At 46.9% G+C, this 13,972-nt stretch overlaps 1 protein-coding gene across 1 annotated transcript; it reads right to left on the bottom strand.

The window, feature by feature from the left end:
• Nucleotides 1–1,103: 1,103 nt before the first annotated feature.
• On the bottom strand, nt 1,104–13,324 carry MARCHF11 (probable N-acetyltransferase 16). The gene is given in 7 exon segments (XM_030888944.1): nt 1,104–1,208; nt 1,210–1,348; nt 1,350–1,633; nt 1,635–1,735; nt 1,738–1,992; nt 11,905–12,039; nt 13,318–13,324. Coding segments are annotated over 7 exon segments (1,026 nt in total).
• Nucleotides 13,325–13,972: the final 648 nt, after the last annotated feature.

The following is a 13,972-nucleotide window of genomic DNA, read 5'->3' as shown; positions in this document are numbered from 1 at the left end:
AGCTAGCTCCAGCTAGCTGTCAAAAGAATTCCTATCAACAGTCCAAGGTCCCACAAGAAGTTCTCCTTCACGCAGTGGGGCTGGGGGGGAGGGGGGGGGCACGTTCTGGGCGTGGGAAACCTGGGTTCTGTTTCTTTAGAGCGCCTTCCCGCCCCCCAGTTACTAAAGTGACTGGGATGGTGCCACTTTGATCTTTCAGAACCATGCAAATACAGACAGCCTTTACTATTAACAATTAAATAGATGACTCTCTGACGTCTAAAAGGGGTGTCCAGAGGGAGATAGCTGGGTCGTGGGGGGCTCTGGTCGCACTCTAAGGCAGCCTGATTGGAACCAGGAGCCGCCCCCTACCCCAGGCTGAGGGACCGGCCCTCCATTGCACCAAACTCTCCAGACAGAAGCCCCTGGTGGTTTGGGGGTACGGGGGTGGGGTGGGGGAGTGCTGTGAAGTAGGAATCTCACGCAAAGTTGCCAGGGCAGGCTCTGGAAGGTGCGTCGCCAGAGTGTGACCAGAGGATCTAAGGGCGGGGCACCATAAATATATGCCATTGGCAGGATCTCTCCTTATTGCTCAGGACGAGAGATGAGGGGGGCACCGGGAAGGAAGGCCATCGATCCCCAAAGACATGCTGCTGGTGAGAGCGGCTGAGAGGCATGAGGTGTGACAGGGGAGCCGAGCCCTGGAGGCTGTGGCGGCTGCTGGAGAAGGGGAGGAACTGGGAGAGGTGGCGGCTCAGATGCCTAGGTGGGACTCAATCTTGGCATCTTGGCGGGGAGAGGGGAGGCTGTAGACAGTAGCAGCGCAAGCAACTCCCTGCAGGCCAGCAGTTGAGGTCAGGCCCTCGGCCAAGGCACCTGGGGGCGCTGGAGGCAAGACAGCTAACAGAGGTGGGGGGTGTGTCTAAGGATAGGATGGGCGGGGCAAGGCCACGGGGAGGGGCGGGCATTGGAGGGCAGGGGGAAGGCGGAGCTTGGAAAGGGCCGGGGGCGGAGCTGAGCGAGAAACCTGCGGAAGTGGCAGTGTATCTCTTCTTCTCCCTCTCCTGCAACCCTCTCCCCAAGATGGGGGGCCTCAGAGGTCCGCCTCCAGCCGGCACTGTTCCCTATAACCCTTGACAGATCTTGCCCCAGGCCTGTCTAGCCAGTGGTGACCACAGCTGGGGCGCCAGAAAGAGCTGACCCATGACACTGAGGCCAGCCAGATGCGGGGGCCTGGCGCTGCGGGTGCCAGAGCAGCTGCTTCTGCACCTGCGTGCCATCATTGCCCAAGGCTTCCAGGTGGAGGGAGCGCCACGTGCCATCGCCAGCGTGTGGGACGGGAAAGGGGCACGTGCACAGCGTGTCCACCCACGCGCCACTCCAGGCTCTTGGCGGCCAGCAGGCTCAGGTTGCTCTGGCTCGGCCAGTCGGGGCTCCCTGCCTTGGAGGATGATGGTACGGAGGGCGACAGTAGGAGGCGCGCCACGTCTCTGCTGGCCTCTGACATGGCCTTTGTGGGCAGGGGCTAGAAGGGGCCCCAGGCCCGCAGGGCCGCCAGCAGCCGTGATGCATTGAATCGGTCCCAAAGAATACCCTGCTTGGTAATTAGACGATATTTCTTCAGTTCTCGGGGGCTCAGTGGGTCTTCCCTGGGGAAGTCGTGTCACCTTGATCCCCGGGTACTGTCACTTGATCAGCTGTGAGCAGAAACGCTGCAGCTGCCTGGCCATGTTCTTGCTGCGCTCTAGCGCGCGTCTGTCTCCCCAGCGTCAATCAAGTGCACTGACTCCAGTGCGATCACGCCTCCATTGCACCACCGTGCAGTTGGGGTCCCAGAGAGGGTGGGAAGTTAGTCAAGGGCGCTATAGACGCCCCCAGAGATGCCCAGCACCTCCTCAAACTCCCGTTCAGTGACCACCACGAAGTGCAGGCCCTGCCTCGGCTCCCAGGGGCTCAGTGTCAGCCCCCAACCATGCAGGCTTGGGCCTTGGCTGTGACCTTGGCCCCTGCATCCTGCGGCACCAGCTCGATTTCCAGTTTAGGGACTTCTGGAGCGGCTAGACCACAGACGGCTTCAAGCTTCGTTACCATCTTCAGATGGCAGGATCAAGAGACAGAATTGATGTAATCTCTAACAGGCTTGTATAATCTTGACTAGCAAGGCCCGGCGAACACATACATAACCCGGAAGACTTTATTTTGTGTGCAAATGACCTTCAGATGTTTGGTAAGACTTTTCCAAAGAGTTCAGCTGGCAAGATTGGAAAAAATGGTTGATTTAGGAAAAGTAAGAGGGTCTCTGGGCTTCATAGAAATTCTATTTCCTCATTGTTTCTTGTGTGATGGCCACCAGAAAGAGGTAATGACATGCATAAAGGTGATTATATATGTATGAGAGAGAGCTTGATATCAAAGGACAATTGTATATTGTGGAAACATCCCAGATCAAGTCCATATGTCGGATGTTAACCCATATAGCCAATACTAGTTGATAAATTCCTCTTCAGATTGACGCAGCACATGCAATGATGCCAAATGCAGGAACATCAGAGGCTGGTGGATGAAAAATCTTGTGGATCTAGTGGTGGTGGAAGCATGTCAGTGCTGGTGCAGGTCTCTCTGTGTGTGGCTCCTCAAGAAGAAGGTGAAGCAGAGAGAGTGTGCTCGCACAGGTCTCAGCAAGTCTCCATGTGGCTTCCAAAAGGAAGACAAAGAGAGAGGAAGTTCCCTGAATCCTTATGAGAAGGCCACGCCCACAGTGAGGCATCATCAATACCCTCAAGTAGATTGGTGATGGTGATTCCTTTTGTTTATAAAAATTTCACATGATTTGTAACACAGAGATTAACCAGGTCATGGCATGCATAAAGGTGATTAGAATGACGTTAGGGCAAATTTAACCTGCTTTGTGCAAGACTTTGTGCTGAAGCCTAGTGTGGAGATACTCTCGCTGATGGCCCTGTAAAGTCACAGATCAGACACCAACTGCCCTGACCCCGAGGCTCCATGTGGTTCCTCTTGCTCTTAATCTCTTCTCAGCCCCGTTCCTCGTCACCTTCTTTTAACACTTTGAACACTGTGGGCCCCTTTCATTCTTAGTAAACCCATCTCCTGTGCGTCTTCTGCCCGTGTTAGCTGCCTAGCTCTCGGCGCCAGTCATTCTTCTAGGCCCCGGGGAGCAGCAGGGAATAGTACAAAAGCGCAGCTGCTGTCCTCCATGCGCCGTCCACTGGGCTCCATGGTCCTACGATCTCTCCTTCCCTGACCCCTCCACTCATGCTGCTTCTGGATTTATTGCTTCTGTGCTATTATTCTTCTGTGCCAGTATTGCATGATTCCCCGATGCTATGAGTTTTCCCACCAAGATTTCAAATGCCAGCAGGATTCCTAGTGGTGGACAGTTTTCTGTGGCGATTTCCAACTAAGACAGATGAGGAAGAAAGGCCTGAAAGTGTACTTTCAACAATGAAACTCTTAAAAGTCATTACAGATGATTATCCAAAATATTGCCGGAAGAAGACTCTTTTAGATGGAAGGGCCTTCACAATGGTTGCATTGTGCACTGGATTCGTGCACACCAACAATTGTGAAAATGAGGCAACGTTTGGTTATGTTAAACATAGGGTTGCCAATGCTGCAGTAGCCACTAACAAGAATTTTTTTTCCTCCTAGTCTCCTAATCAATGCTTCAGAGTTTTCCTGAAAAAATTTCTTACCAGAAAATCCAGAGAATCATGGGAAAAGGGTCTCAATGAATATCTACAGGCTCCAGGCACAGTGTCCTTGTAGCCATAGCAACTTCTGAGAAGTTGCTACTGGAAGCGAGCAATCTGTTGCTGCTGTGATGAAGAGTGAAAGGCAGCCCAGCTGGTGCCCCTTTAGTGGGTCAGTAACTGGGATGGGTCCTCCTGCATGGTTGGCTCATAGAGCAAGACTCTCAAAAGTCCAGATCACGATTGTTCATCTATTCTTTTATACATTAGGCTCCAATCACTGTGCATTCTAGAGCAAGCCTCTTACTGTTTTCTTCCTTCTTGTTGTTAGATGCCATGGAGTGTTTCCATAGAGACTAATCATAGCCTAACAGTCACAGAGACTCTATGGCAACAGAATGAAACACTGCCCAATCCTGCACCATCCTCACAATTGTCCCTATCCTTAAATCCATTGTAGCAGCCACTGGGTCACTCCGTCTAGTTGAGGGCCTTCCTGTTTATGATGTCCCATTACCAAGCAGGATGTTCTTCACCAGGGACTGGTCTCTCCTGACAAATGATCCAAGCATGTAAGACAAAAGCTCACCATCCTTGCCTCTAAGGAGCACTCTGGCCATACGTCTTCCAAGACACATTGATTTGTCATTTTGGCAGTCTATGGTACTTTACATATTTTTTCCAGCCTCACCATTCAAACACATCAGTTCTTTTGAAGTTCCTTGAAGTTCCTTGTAGTTCTAGGAAAAGATGATTTCTCCTGAAAAGTTATGTTGCATATAGAACCTCCCCCCACTCCCTGCAAAATAGGAACAAGTCACCGGAATATGAAAAGTCTTCAAAATGTTCATGGAAAAAAATCCTTTCCTCAATAATTTTTTCCATGTACTTTTGGAAACCTTATGAAGATTTAGTGGCCACTCCTTTACTTTCTCTTGTTGGAAAAGATAAATATAAAATGTCATGATTTTATGATGCATTTTTAAAAATACACCTCCAAATTTGTGAAGAAACCTGCACTATTTTCACTCATCCCCATGGCTTTCAATGTCCTATTTTTCTAGAGGAAAAAAATTCTTAAATAATATTAAACTCCTGGACTAATTCACTAGATCACCACCCTGCATCTGAAGGAAATGAATGTATCTCAGGGAAACACTGGAGACTGGAATTTTGAGCACAACAAAAATTATAGCGTTGCTGTCATTTTGTACCTAGGACAGGTGATGGATGATAACATTCTCTCACGAGTTGATAAACTAGAACTAACTGCCTAAAGCATCTTCTTAAGGACTGTAAGCGAAGCATTTCTTTATAGAGAGAGCATTACATTATTGTGTATATATTATGGCAATATGTACTATATCGTATCTATATATACAATATGTGGAAATAGGTGTTTATATGCATACACACACACACATATTTTTATATGAATTTCCACCAGAAACTTCAGAAGAGAATGTGGAACAAAAGATTTCATAACCAATGTCAGGTGGGTTTTGGCAGGAAGCAGAGCATATCAGAAATGTATTTATTTGTGTAGATTGTTTGGACTATGCAAAGGTATTCAGCTGTGTGAATCATAAAAAAAACAAACTGGATTAAATTGCTAAGAATGGGAATCCCGAGCATTTAATTGTGGTTATGTGGAATTCTGACATATAAGAAGGAGCCGCTTGAACAGGACAAGGGGATAGTGCTTTCAATTCAGAAAATGCGTGCAGAAAGATGGTATTCTCTCACTGTACTTACTCTGTCTGTATGCTGAACAAATAATGTGAGAAATTGGACTAGATGCGAAAGAGCACGGCAGCAGGATTGGTGGGAGGTTCCTTAATAATCTGCCATACACCGATGTCACACCCTTGCTTGCCGAAAGCAAAGACTTAAAATGCACGTGAATGAAGATCAAATACTAGTTTTCAATGTGGGCTACACATCAACACGAAGAAAAATAATTTCTCCCAACATCATGATAAATACTGAAAAGGTTGAAGTTGTCAAGGATTTCATCTTGCTTGGAAACAAACTCAGTGATCATGGAGGCAGCGGCGAAGAAATCAAAGGGCACCGTGCATTGGGCAAGCCAGCTGCACAGGAGCTTTTTAAAGTGTTGAAGAGCAAGTATGTCACTTTGAGAACGAAGGTGACCGTGACCCACGCCATGATATTTTCAGTCACCTCATACGTATGTGAAAGCTGGACAATGAACGAGGAAAACCTAAGAAACTCGACATATTGGAATGACGCGGAGGCTGTAGAATAGGGTTCTTCTGGTTGAAGAAATAAATCTGTCTTGGAAGAAGTACAGTCAGCGTACTCCTCATTCGTGATATGGGGAGACACCATCTCTTGTGGTTTGAAACTTATCAGGAGGGATCAGTCCATGGAGAAGGTTATCAGGTCTGATAAATTAGAGGGTTAGCAAAATCTAGGAAGACCTTCGATGGAGTGGATTGACACAGTGACTGCAACAATGGCTCAAACATAGGAAAGGTTGTGATGTTGGCTCAAGACCGGGCAATATTTTCATCTGATGTATGTACATAAAGTCCCTGTGAGTTGGAATGGGCTTGATGGCACCTGTCAACAACAGTATACACAAGGAGGAAATCCCTTGACAAGGTGGATTGACACAGTGGTTCAGACAGAGGAACAATTGTGAGGTGGCACAGGACTGGGCGGGGTGGAGGTGTGTGTTTTGATCTGTTGTACATAGTTGTACATAGTGTTGCTGAATTGGAACCAGCTGTACAACATCTAACAATAACAACAACCTAGATTGGCAAACAGGCCAGCCTGTGATATTGGGTAATCAAACACTGAATGACTAGTCAATTCCTACTCATTTAAGACCCAAGTCCCGATCCTGTGACTTCTTTCCCAGTTGGCCTGTGGAGGGATGATGGCTTCATGAGACTGCCCTTCCCTTTGCCCCTCCCTATTTCAGCAGGTAGGAGGAGGTGTGGGGTGTCTCCTGAGATTTGGGATGTCCTGAGTCATTGAGGATGCCAGGCACCTAGCAGGTGCTCTAGAATGTTTTATTGCACATGAATAACCAAAGAAAGACTGCAACTGGGCAAACTTTCCAAAGGCATCATCTAAAATATCTCTAACTCATTGGCTTACCACAAATGTTTTTGGCATTTAAGGCAGCCTGAGTTTGGATGATGGCATTCCCAATTGGAAAGTTAATTATATAGATCATAACTCATAGCACTGAGGAATTTTAATATCTTTTTTTTTTCAAGAGTGAATTCAATTCTCTACATAGGGCTCGTGATGGTCACTTCTGAGTTGTTAGGTAATAATTTTATGGATGGTACCGTTTGTTGGATTGGTTACAGAGATAACCAGAAGGTTGGAGATCAGAACTTACCGGCCGCTCCAATGGAGTACAGTAAAACGTCTGCTTCTGTCAAGATTACATCCTTGGGAATCCTGTGGAGCAGCTGTGCTTTGTCCTATAGGGTCGCCATGAGTTGGAATTGACTCGATGGGTTTGGTTTTGTGTTTATCTGACACCAACCTGTGTAGAAAACAAAGCCAATCTATTCTACTTCATTTCAACTCGATGCAGTCCTTTCTGTTCTGAAACCAGCTGCACATAAAGTCTTCCTATAACCTCTCCCTCTGAGCTAGGTCAGACCTCTTAGGGTGGCCCATAGTATCAACTTATTTGGCCTACCTCCCCATTTTCAGAAAAACAAAAACCTTGGTGCTCTTTGGCAATGAAAAAATTTTGTATTATAATCCTGGATAAAGTGTAGGTATCTGCTTTTGCTGCACCCTTGGGTTGTTCCAGCACCCCCCAGCAGGCCTTATTGCCCAACTTTTGGAAACACTGAGGTAGGGACCTCTGGTTTATAGATTGCCAACTCTGTTCAAGATACCAGCCACAAGCTCCCTCGCTTCTGACTGCTGGCTGCAAATCCAGTGTTCTCACTACCTTCTCAGGACACCAACTGTAAGTAATCTCAATGATTCCCAGGGACTCCATCACTTGGCACCTGTTTATTCCCACTACTCTCTTGGGGGTTGGGAATCCATTAGAACTGATGGAGAGCAAAATACTTCTGAGGACAGTTTTATGATACCAAGGATGATACATGTCAGGAAGCACATAGGGGTGACCTGGGAGGAGCCCCATGGAAAAGCTTCTGTATCCCAGAAAGAGCCCTGCAACCCTCCCATAAGAAACCCTTGTGGTTTAATGGGTTACTCATTGAGCTGTTCATCATGAGGTCAGCATTTCAAACCCACCAGCTGCTCCCTCGGAAAAAAGATGAGGCTGTTTCCTCCTGTAAAGATTTACAGCCTTGGGAACCCCAGGGGGTAATTCTACTCTGTCCTACAGGGTCACCGTGAGTTAGAATTGACTCAGTGACAGTTGGCTTGGTTTGGTTGGCCCTCCTGTGGGTATCGCTGTCTGTCACCAGCCAGGGAGCTCAGGGGGCTTTCACGTGCAGAGGCTGTATCATCAGAGCGATGTCGGCAAATATTGCTCAGTGGTCGCTTAGCCTACCCAGCTCCCACTTCAGCCCGCATGGCTTAGCATCAACTCTCACATGTGGTCGGTGTCCTCCTCAGTCAGTCCATTACTGGGGACATCCCAAGCTTTTAGAAACCAAGTGCAAAGGCCACATTCCTTGGATAAAGTTAAATTCGTTGCCCCTTAGGGGACAAGGGTGGTAAAGATGTGTGGAGGGAAACACAGCATGCAAACAATAGGAAATACTTCACAAGAGCTAGGTCCAGGGAAGGAGGGCAGAGTAAGGTGTGTATTGCTGGCCGGTTGACAATGCCACCACTGGCTCATCTCCAGGCGGCTCCCCCTCACACAGTCCAGGCCGCCATGGCAGAGAGAGCATGTCTAGGATGAGGGTCTCTTCTTTTTCAGAGTTGATATGAATACAAAGGTCGCCACTGAGGACCGAATACTGAGTCATGACAGGCCGATCTGTGCTTGAGGTCTCTTGATTCACTATGTGTAGCAGTGTTCAAAAACTGTCATGTCAACACTGCTGCCAATTACCCGTTACACAGTGACAGCTGATGACGTACCTTGGTGATGAGACTGTCAAGGATACCTATCAATACCAACAGGATATGCATGTAGGATTGTTGCTCTGACAGCGTATTTGCATCCGGGGCATCTATTAAATAAACAGGCCCCGTGTCCAAGCCTGACAGATTCCCAGAGAACAGGTTTACAGGTCTGATTTCTCTTAGTGCCTCATCCAAGACCATGTACCTAGAACCCTCAAGTGATGCTGCATTACAATAAACTTATCAATGTTTGACCACCACCCGTCTGTCACTTAGTCATACTGGGGTCACTTGTGTATTGCGGTGATTCTGAAAGCGATGTCACTGGCATTTCAAATACTAGCCGGGTCATCCAACGTGAACAGTTTTCAGCAGAGCTTCGAGAACAGACTACGAAGAAGGAATAGACTGTCCACGTCCGAGGACATAGCCCCTGAAATCCCTACGGAAAGCGATAAGAAATCCTCAGCTACTGAAAACCTAATGAACAGAAGCAGAACTTTGTCAGAGATAGCACCACAAGATGAACTCTTCAGGTCGGTCGGCAGGTGGGGACATGGATTGAAACTGGCACCAACAAGGGAGTCAAACAGAAGCCGCAGCACGGTGAGGGATTGGGCAGTGCTTCATTGTTGGACACAGAGTGAGTCACTATGACTCAGAATCAGCCTGACGGCACCTAACGCCACCAAGTTCAATGTCTGGAGTAAGAACGTTCAACAGTCTCCTCCTCCTAGATCTGCCTCTACAGACTGGATGGATTTTCTTCATGACTTCAGATCCTTAACTCACTTTGACACAGCTTTTTAACTGGGAACTTTTAGTTCAAGTACCGGTAGGATTGGCTATGTGGGGCACATGATGTAGGTACCATCAAGTGAATGTAAACATTAGCTGTTCTTGTATTATTCCTCCGAAAGTTATTTTTTGAAAGTAAAAGGAAACCATTTTACCCTATGTGCTCTTGAACCGGATCATCGATTACTTCAAAGAACCAGCATATCCAACCCACGCTTCTGAGGCAGGCACAAGTGCCAGCATCCTGATCTCTTCTGTCACTGCCCATTAAAATGTGCCAATCACTTCCACTAGGTGAAGAAAAAAAGCAGAAACTCCCCAGGGACTTCTTGCTAACAGCCTGTTCCCGGGGAGTCCATTGTCTCATTTAAAAAAAAAAATCTAAGAGAAACACTTGTGGCTGCTGGTGAATATGTTACCCAGGTACTCATTAAACCAAGTAATAGGATCAATGCTTAAATGATTAAGTAGAGGTTACCTAAGCTCTTACAAAAAGAAAATCTAACTGAAATGGTGTCTAAACAATTCAAGACACTAATAATTAACCAAAATAATTGTAATAGGTCTATTAGAGGGCCAGGCAGAAGACTGATCAGGTTATTATTGTGTGTATACTCGGAAGGTGTGCATGGTGAGTGTGCTTGGCTTCTCACTGAAATGTTTGGGGTTTGCGTCTACCCCAGGTCTATTGAATTAGAGCAAGGCCTATTGAGTTAGAGCTTAAATTCTGGGCATTTGGTTTGCAGAAAGCTATGAATGACAGGGGAAGCCCAAAATCCAGTCACTGAATCATCCACTCACATAGATTAAACCTCCATTGAATTCCGTCAGACCACAGACCAGGGGTACGAATAGCCTTGCCCTCGGCTCAGACAGAGCTCAGCGAAAAATGAATGTAGATATAGTTAGGTTAAAAGTCACCACCTTATCATTTGTTTTCCCTTTTGACCCATTTTAAATTTGTTTCAGTTTATTTTTTCTTTCTGTTGGATTGAGGTTTTCATGTTTTATTTTGGTACTGGTGTTTGGGTGGGGGCGGGAGTGAGGGTGGGGAGTAAGTTGGTTGATAGGACTTTCTTTAGGTGAAACCCAGGGTTGATAAATTTATAGCAACAGTCACTATATTAATTAATAATTAATTAGGATTCAGGCAAAAGAGGTGGGTGGGAAATGGGGAGCTAATACTGAGTAAAAGAAAGATGAAGGAACTGTTTTAAAACGGATGCTGGGGATGACTGCACAACTCAGTAGAGTCAAACCATTGAACTGCATGGGAATTCTACATCACGGGAACTGTTAACAAAGACCCAGTCACTGACTCCTGAGAAATCTGACATTGAAAATCCTCTGGCGCACAGCTGTAGTCTGACGCACGTGGGGCCCCAGGTGTCAAAATGAACGTGGCGGCAGCAAGCAGTGGACTGTGCTGATGGGACACTGCTGAGCTTTTAGGGCTCTAAGGAGAGAGAAAGCGTGTTCTGCCTTTGTCAGTGTGAACTGGCATAAAAACTAACTGAATCCATCATTCGATCTATTTATACCAGCCCTTGTCCTGGTCTAAAGGTTGAACACTGGTATTTCTGATGGCTGGTCACTTCTTCTCCCAGTGGATAAGTCAGACTTGGGTGTCTGAGCTCAGGGGGGGCCAGAAAATGCAGATCATGCTGGAAGCGCCTCTAGTCTGTGGGTACTTTGGGACTGGCTCACAGCATTCTGAACTCTTCTTCCCCATGAGCAGCACGTTTGAAAAATGACACGCGGTACCCAACGTTTGATCAAAATATATTTAAAACAAGCAAGGGAAAAAATAGTTTCTTTTGATCTCAAGGATAACTTGCACCATCCTATTAACCAAAGAGAGTTCAGTTATACGTATAACGATTTCAAGTACCAACTTATAAAAGATGTCATAAAACAAAAACAAAACAAAGAACGAGGAGACGCTTTCTTTTTTTTTTTTTCTCAGAAAAATGTATTTGCAATTCAAATGTTCATATAAAAAGCATAAAGTTTAAAACGTTCGTAGATATACAGGTGTACGTGTGTGTGCAGGTGTGTGTGCGTGTGTGTGTGCAGGTGTGTGTGTGTGTGTGTGTGTGTGTGAAGGGGTATGGTTTTGTCATTCATTGCAATTACATTCCAAAATGTGTGAGACGGTCCACATTCAACTTTTGCTAGACGGACGTCACTCTCATCACAACCTCCCCCGAGCTGTCATCTTCGCACAAATCTTCCTGGGGCCTCACCCGATTGAAGAGATGTAATAAGACGTAACCACACTGAAACCGTGGGGAGGTCAGCTGCGTTGGGTGGACCAAGTTTCTATTTCGCAGAGTCGTCAAGGGCAACCATAAAGTCCTACTTGTGGAAGACTCGCCCCGGCTACTTTCTTCGATGTCTGCAGCTTTGTCATAATTTAAGACATCCCAGTGCAAGTTGACCGCTCTCCAGCGCTTAAACACTCTGTACACGGCAGCTCCTTCGTGCACAATGAGACCTGGAGGTCAAGAACAAAAGAAGACCGGTTATCCTCAAAGATTGGGAGTGTTCAAACTAAGCAACAGTCATCTTGTTTTGTCACTTATCATCAAATAAGGTGGCAAATGAGAAGATAGATACCAACCCACATGGCTGAAAAAGAACCAGTCTTCAAGGGATAAGAGCACATGAAAATGGAGAGAAGCCCTTGTGGCTAGCTTCACTTGCTGCCTCCTGCGTCCCTTTTGGGCGGCCGTAGGGTACTGCTGGTGGCTGCCACAAGGAGCTCACGCCTGGGAACAAGTGAGGACGATGCAGGATCGGGCAGTGTTTCTTTCTGTGGTGCAGAGGGTCGAGTTGGGTTGGCACCAACTCGATGGGTATTGTTGGTTGGCACCAACAATAGGGCAATCTTCGGTCAGTGCATTCATTAATAGCTATTTCCTGAGGACCCATTGTGTGGTAGGGGCTGGTGAGCTGGCTACTGAATTTAGGAAAGAAGGGAGTATGAAGGTCACTGCTGTTTCCCCAATTCTGAAAACTATGTAACGAACACGTAGTTGAACGTTTGGTTTTCCCCTTCTCAACAACGTAACGTTATCGAGCAGCTACTTTCATGCCTCCTCACTTAGTTCTCAACAAAGCCTGGTGAATTAAGAGCCAACAGTCCCCATTTTACAGGCCAGGAGACCGCGTTTCAGGGGTCTGGTGTGACGTGTCCACCAGCATTTGCCTTGAAGTGGCGGAGCAGGGATTCAGACCCTGGCAGGCTGGTTCCAGAGTCTGCGCTCTTGCAAAGAGCGCTACACTTGCAAAGTCCAGAAGTGAATTGGATGTTTAGACACTTGTGAAGGCGGGCTCTCAGGAAAACACGAGAACACCGGGACGATAGATAGTAAGCAGCCAGTCTGCAGCCAGCAATGGAGAGCTGGTGTTTCGTATGCCAGCAGAGGAGCTTGAACTTCCAAGAAACTTGAACCTGACTGTCTTTGGGCAGGGTGCACCTTCTCCACAGCCCACCCCAGGTCCCACTGTGCATTGTTCATGTTTACACGTCAGCACGAGGTCTATCAGCTTGGAATCTGTGACCTCTCGTAAAAAAAAGGGGAGTCTTGAGCAAGGACCCTCCAGAGAGAGGAATCCGAAGGACCTGTTCTCCTTAAGGAATATGCCGCTGCGAAACCAGTGGAGAAGCCAACAACAAAGCCTCTCTTATATGGAGGATGGCGAGTGTGTAGCTCATAAGCATGAGCACAATCACTTCCTGACAATTTACCTTAAAATGAGCAGCTCTTACCTCCCATCACTGGATACACGGCCCAGAGCAATGTGCATGCTTATGACCAAGGAAACATGTTCATATATGTTACTGCATAATTGTAGTTGAGAGGGGACGATTGCAAAGCAGATTAATGAATCAATCGCATGCTATGGATTCAATGGGCTACAGAATTGAAGAGAAAAAGTCAGATGCACCAGACACAAAAAGGAAAAAAGGAAAGTTGTGGAAAGAATCAACTGCAGGGCTATCATTTGCAAAGCATGTCGAATGTGACACACAGTTTTACGCATACCCAGGGTAAAAGGTGTTAAGGACACCGATGACAACAGAAAACAGGAAATTCAAGAGCTGAGAGGGAAGGAAAGGATCAGAAGTAGAGATGGGTTCAGAGGCAGCTTTCAATTGTACCCCTTGGGTGGCACTGGAGAGGTTAGGGGGTGGGGATGTGGCTGCTCAACATATTATTCTGTATCCTTCTTCTGAGAAAAATTCATAATTTGAAAAAGTATGGAGAAAGTATTCAGAAAATTGCTCTAAAAAGGCTTGAGCAGCAGACAAGCACAAGTTGGGGGGCGGGGGGGTTAGTTAAGACTGGGACTGAAGAGGAGAAAAGGTCAGGGTCGACTACATGGATGGCCAGAGGGTGTGCCAAGGAGAAGGTGAAAGGCCA

This window comes from Echinops telfairi, unplaced genomic scaffold (assembly GCF_000313985.2).
Source record: "Echinops telfairi isolate 266 unplaced genomic scaffold, ASM31398v2 ScPeMD7_7469;HRSCAF=8507_1, whole genome shotgun sequence".
Classification (NCBI taxonomy): Eukaryota; Metazoa; Chordata; class Mammalia; order Afrosoricida; family Tenrecidae; genus Echinops; species Echinops telfairi.
This window is presented reverse-complemented; position numbering and strand designations above follow the sequence as displayed.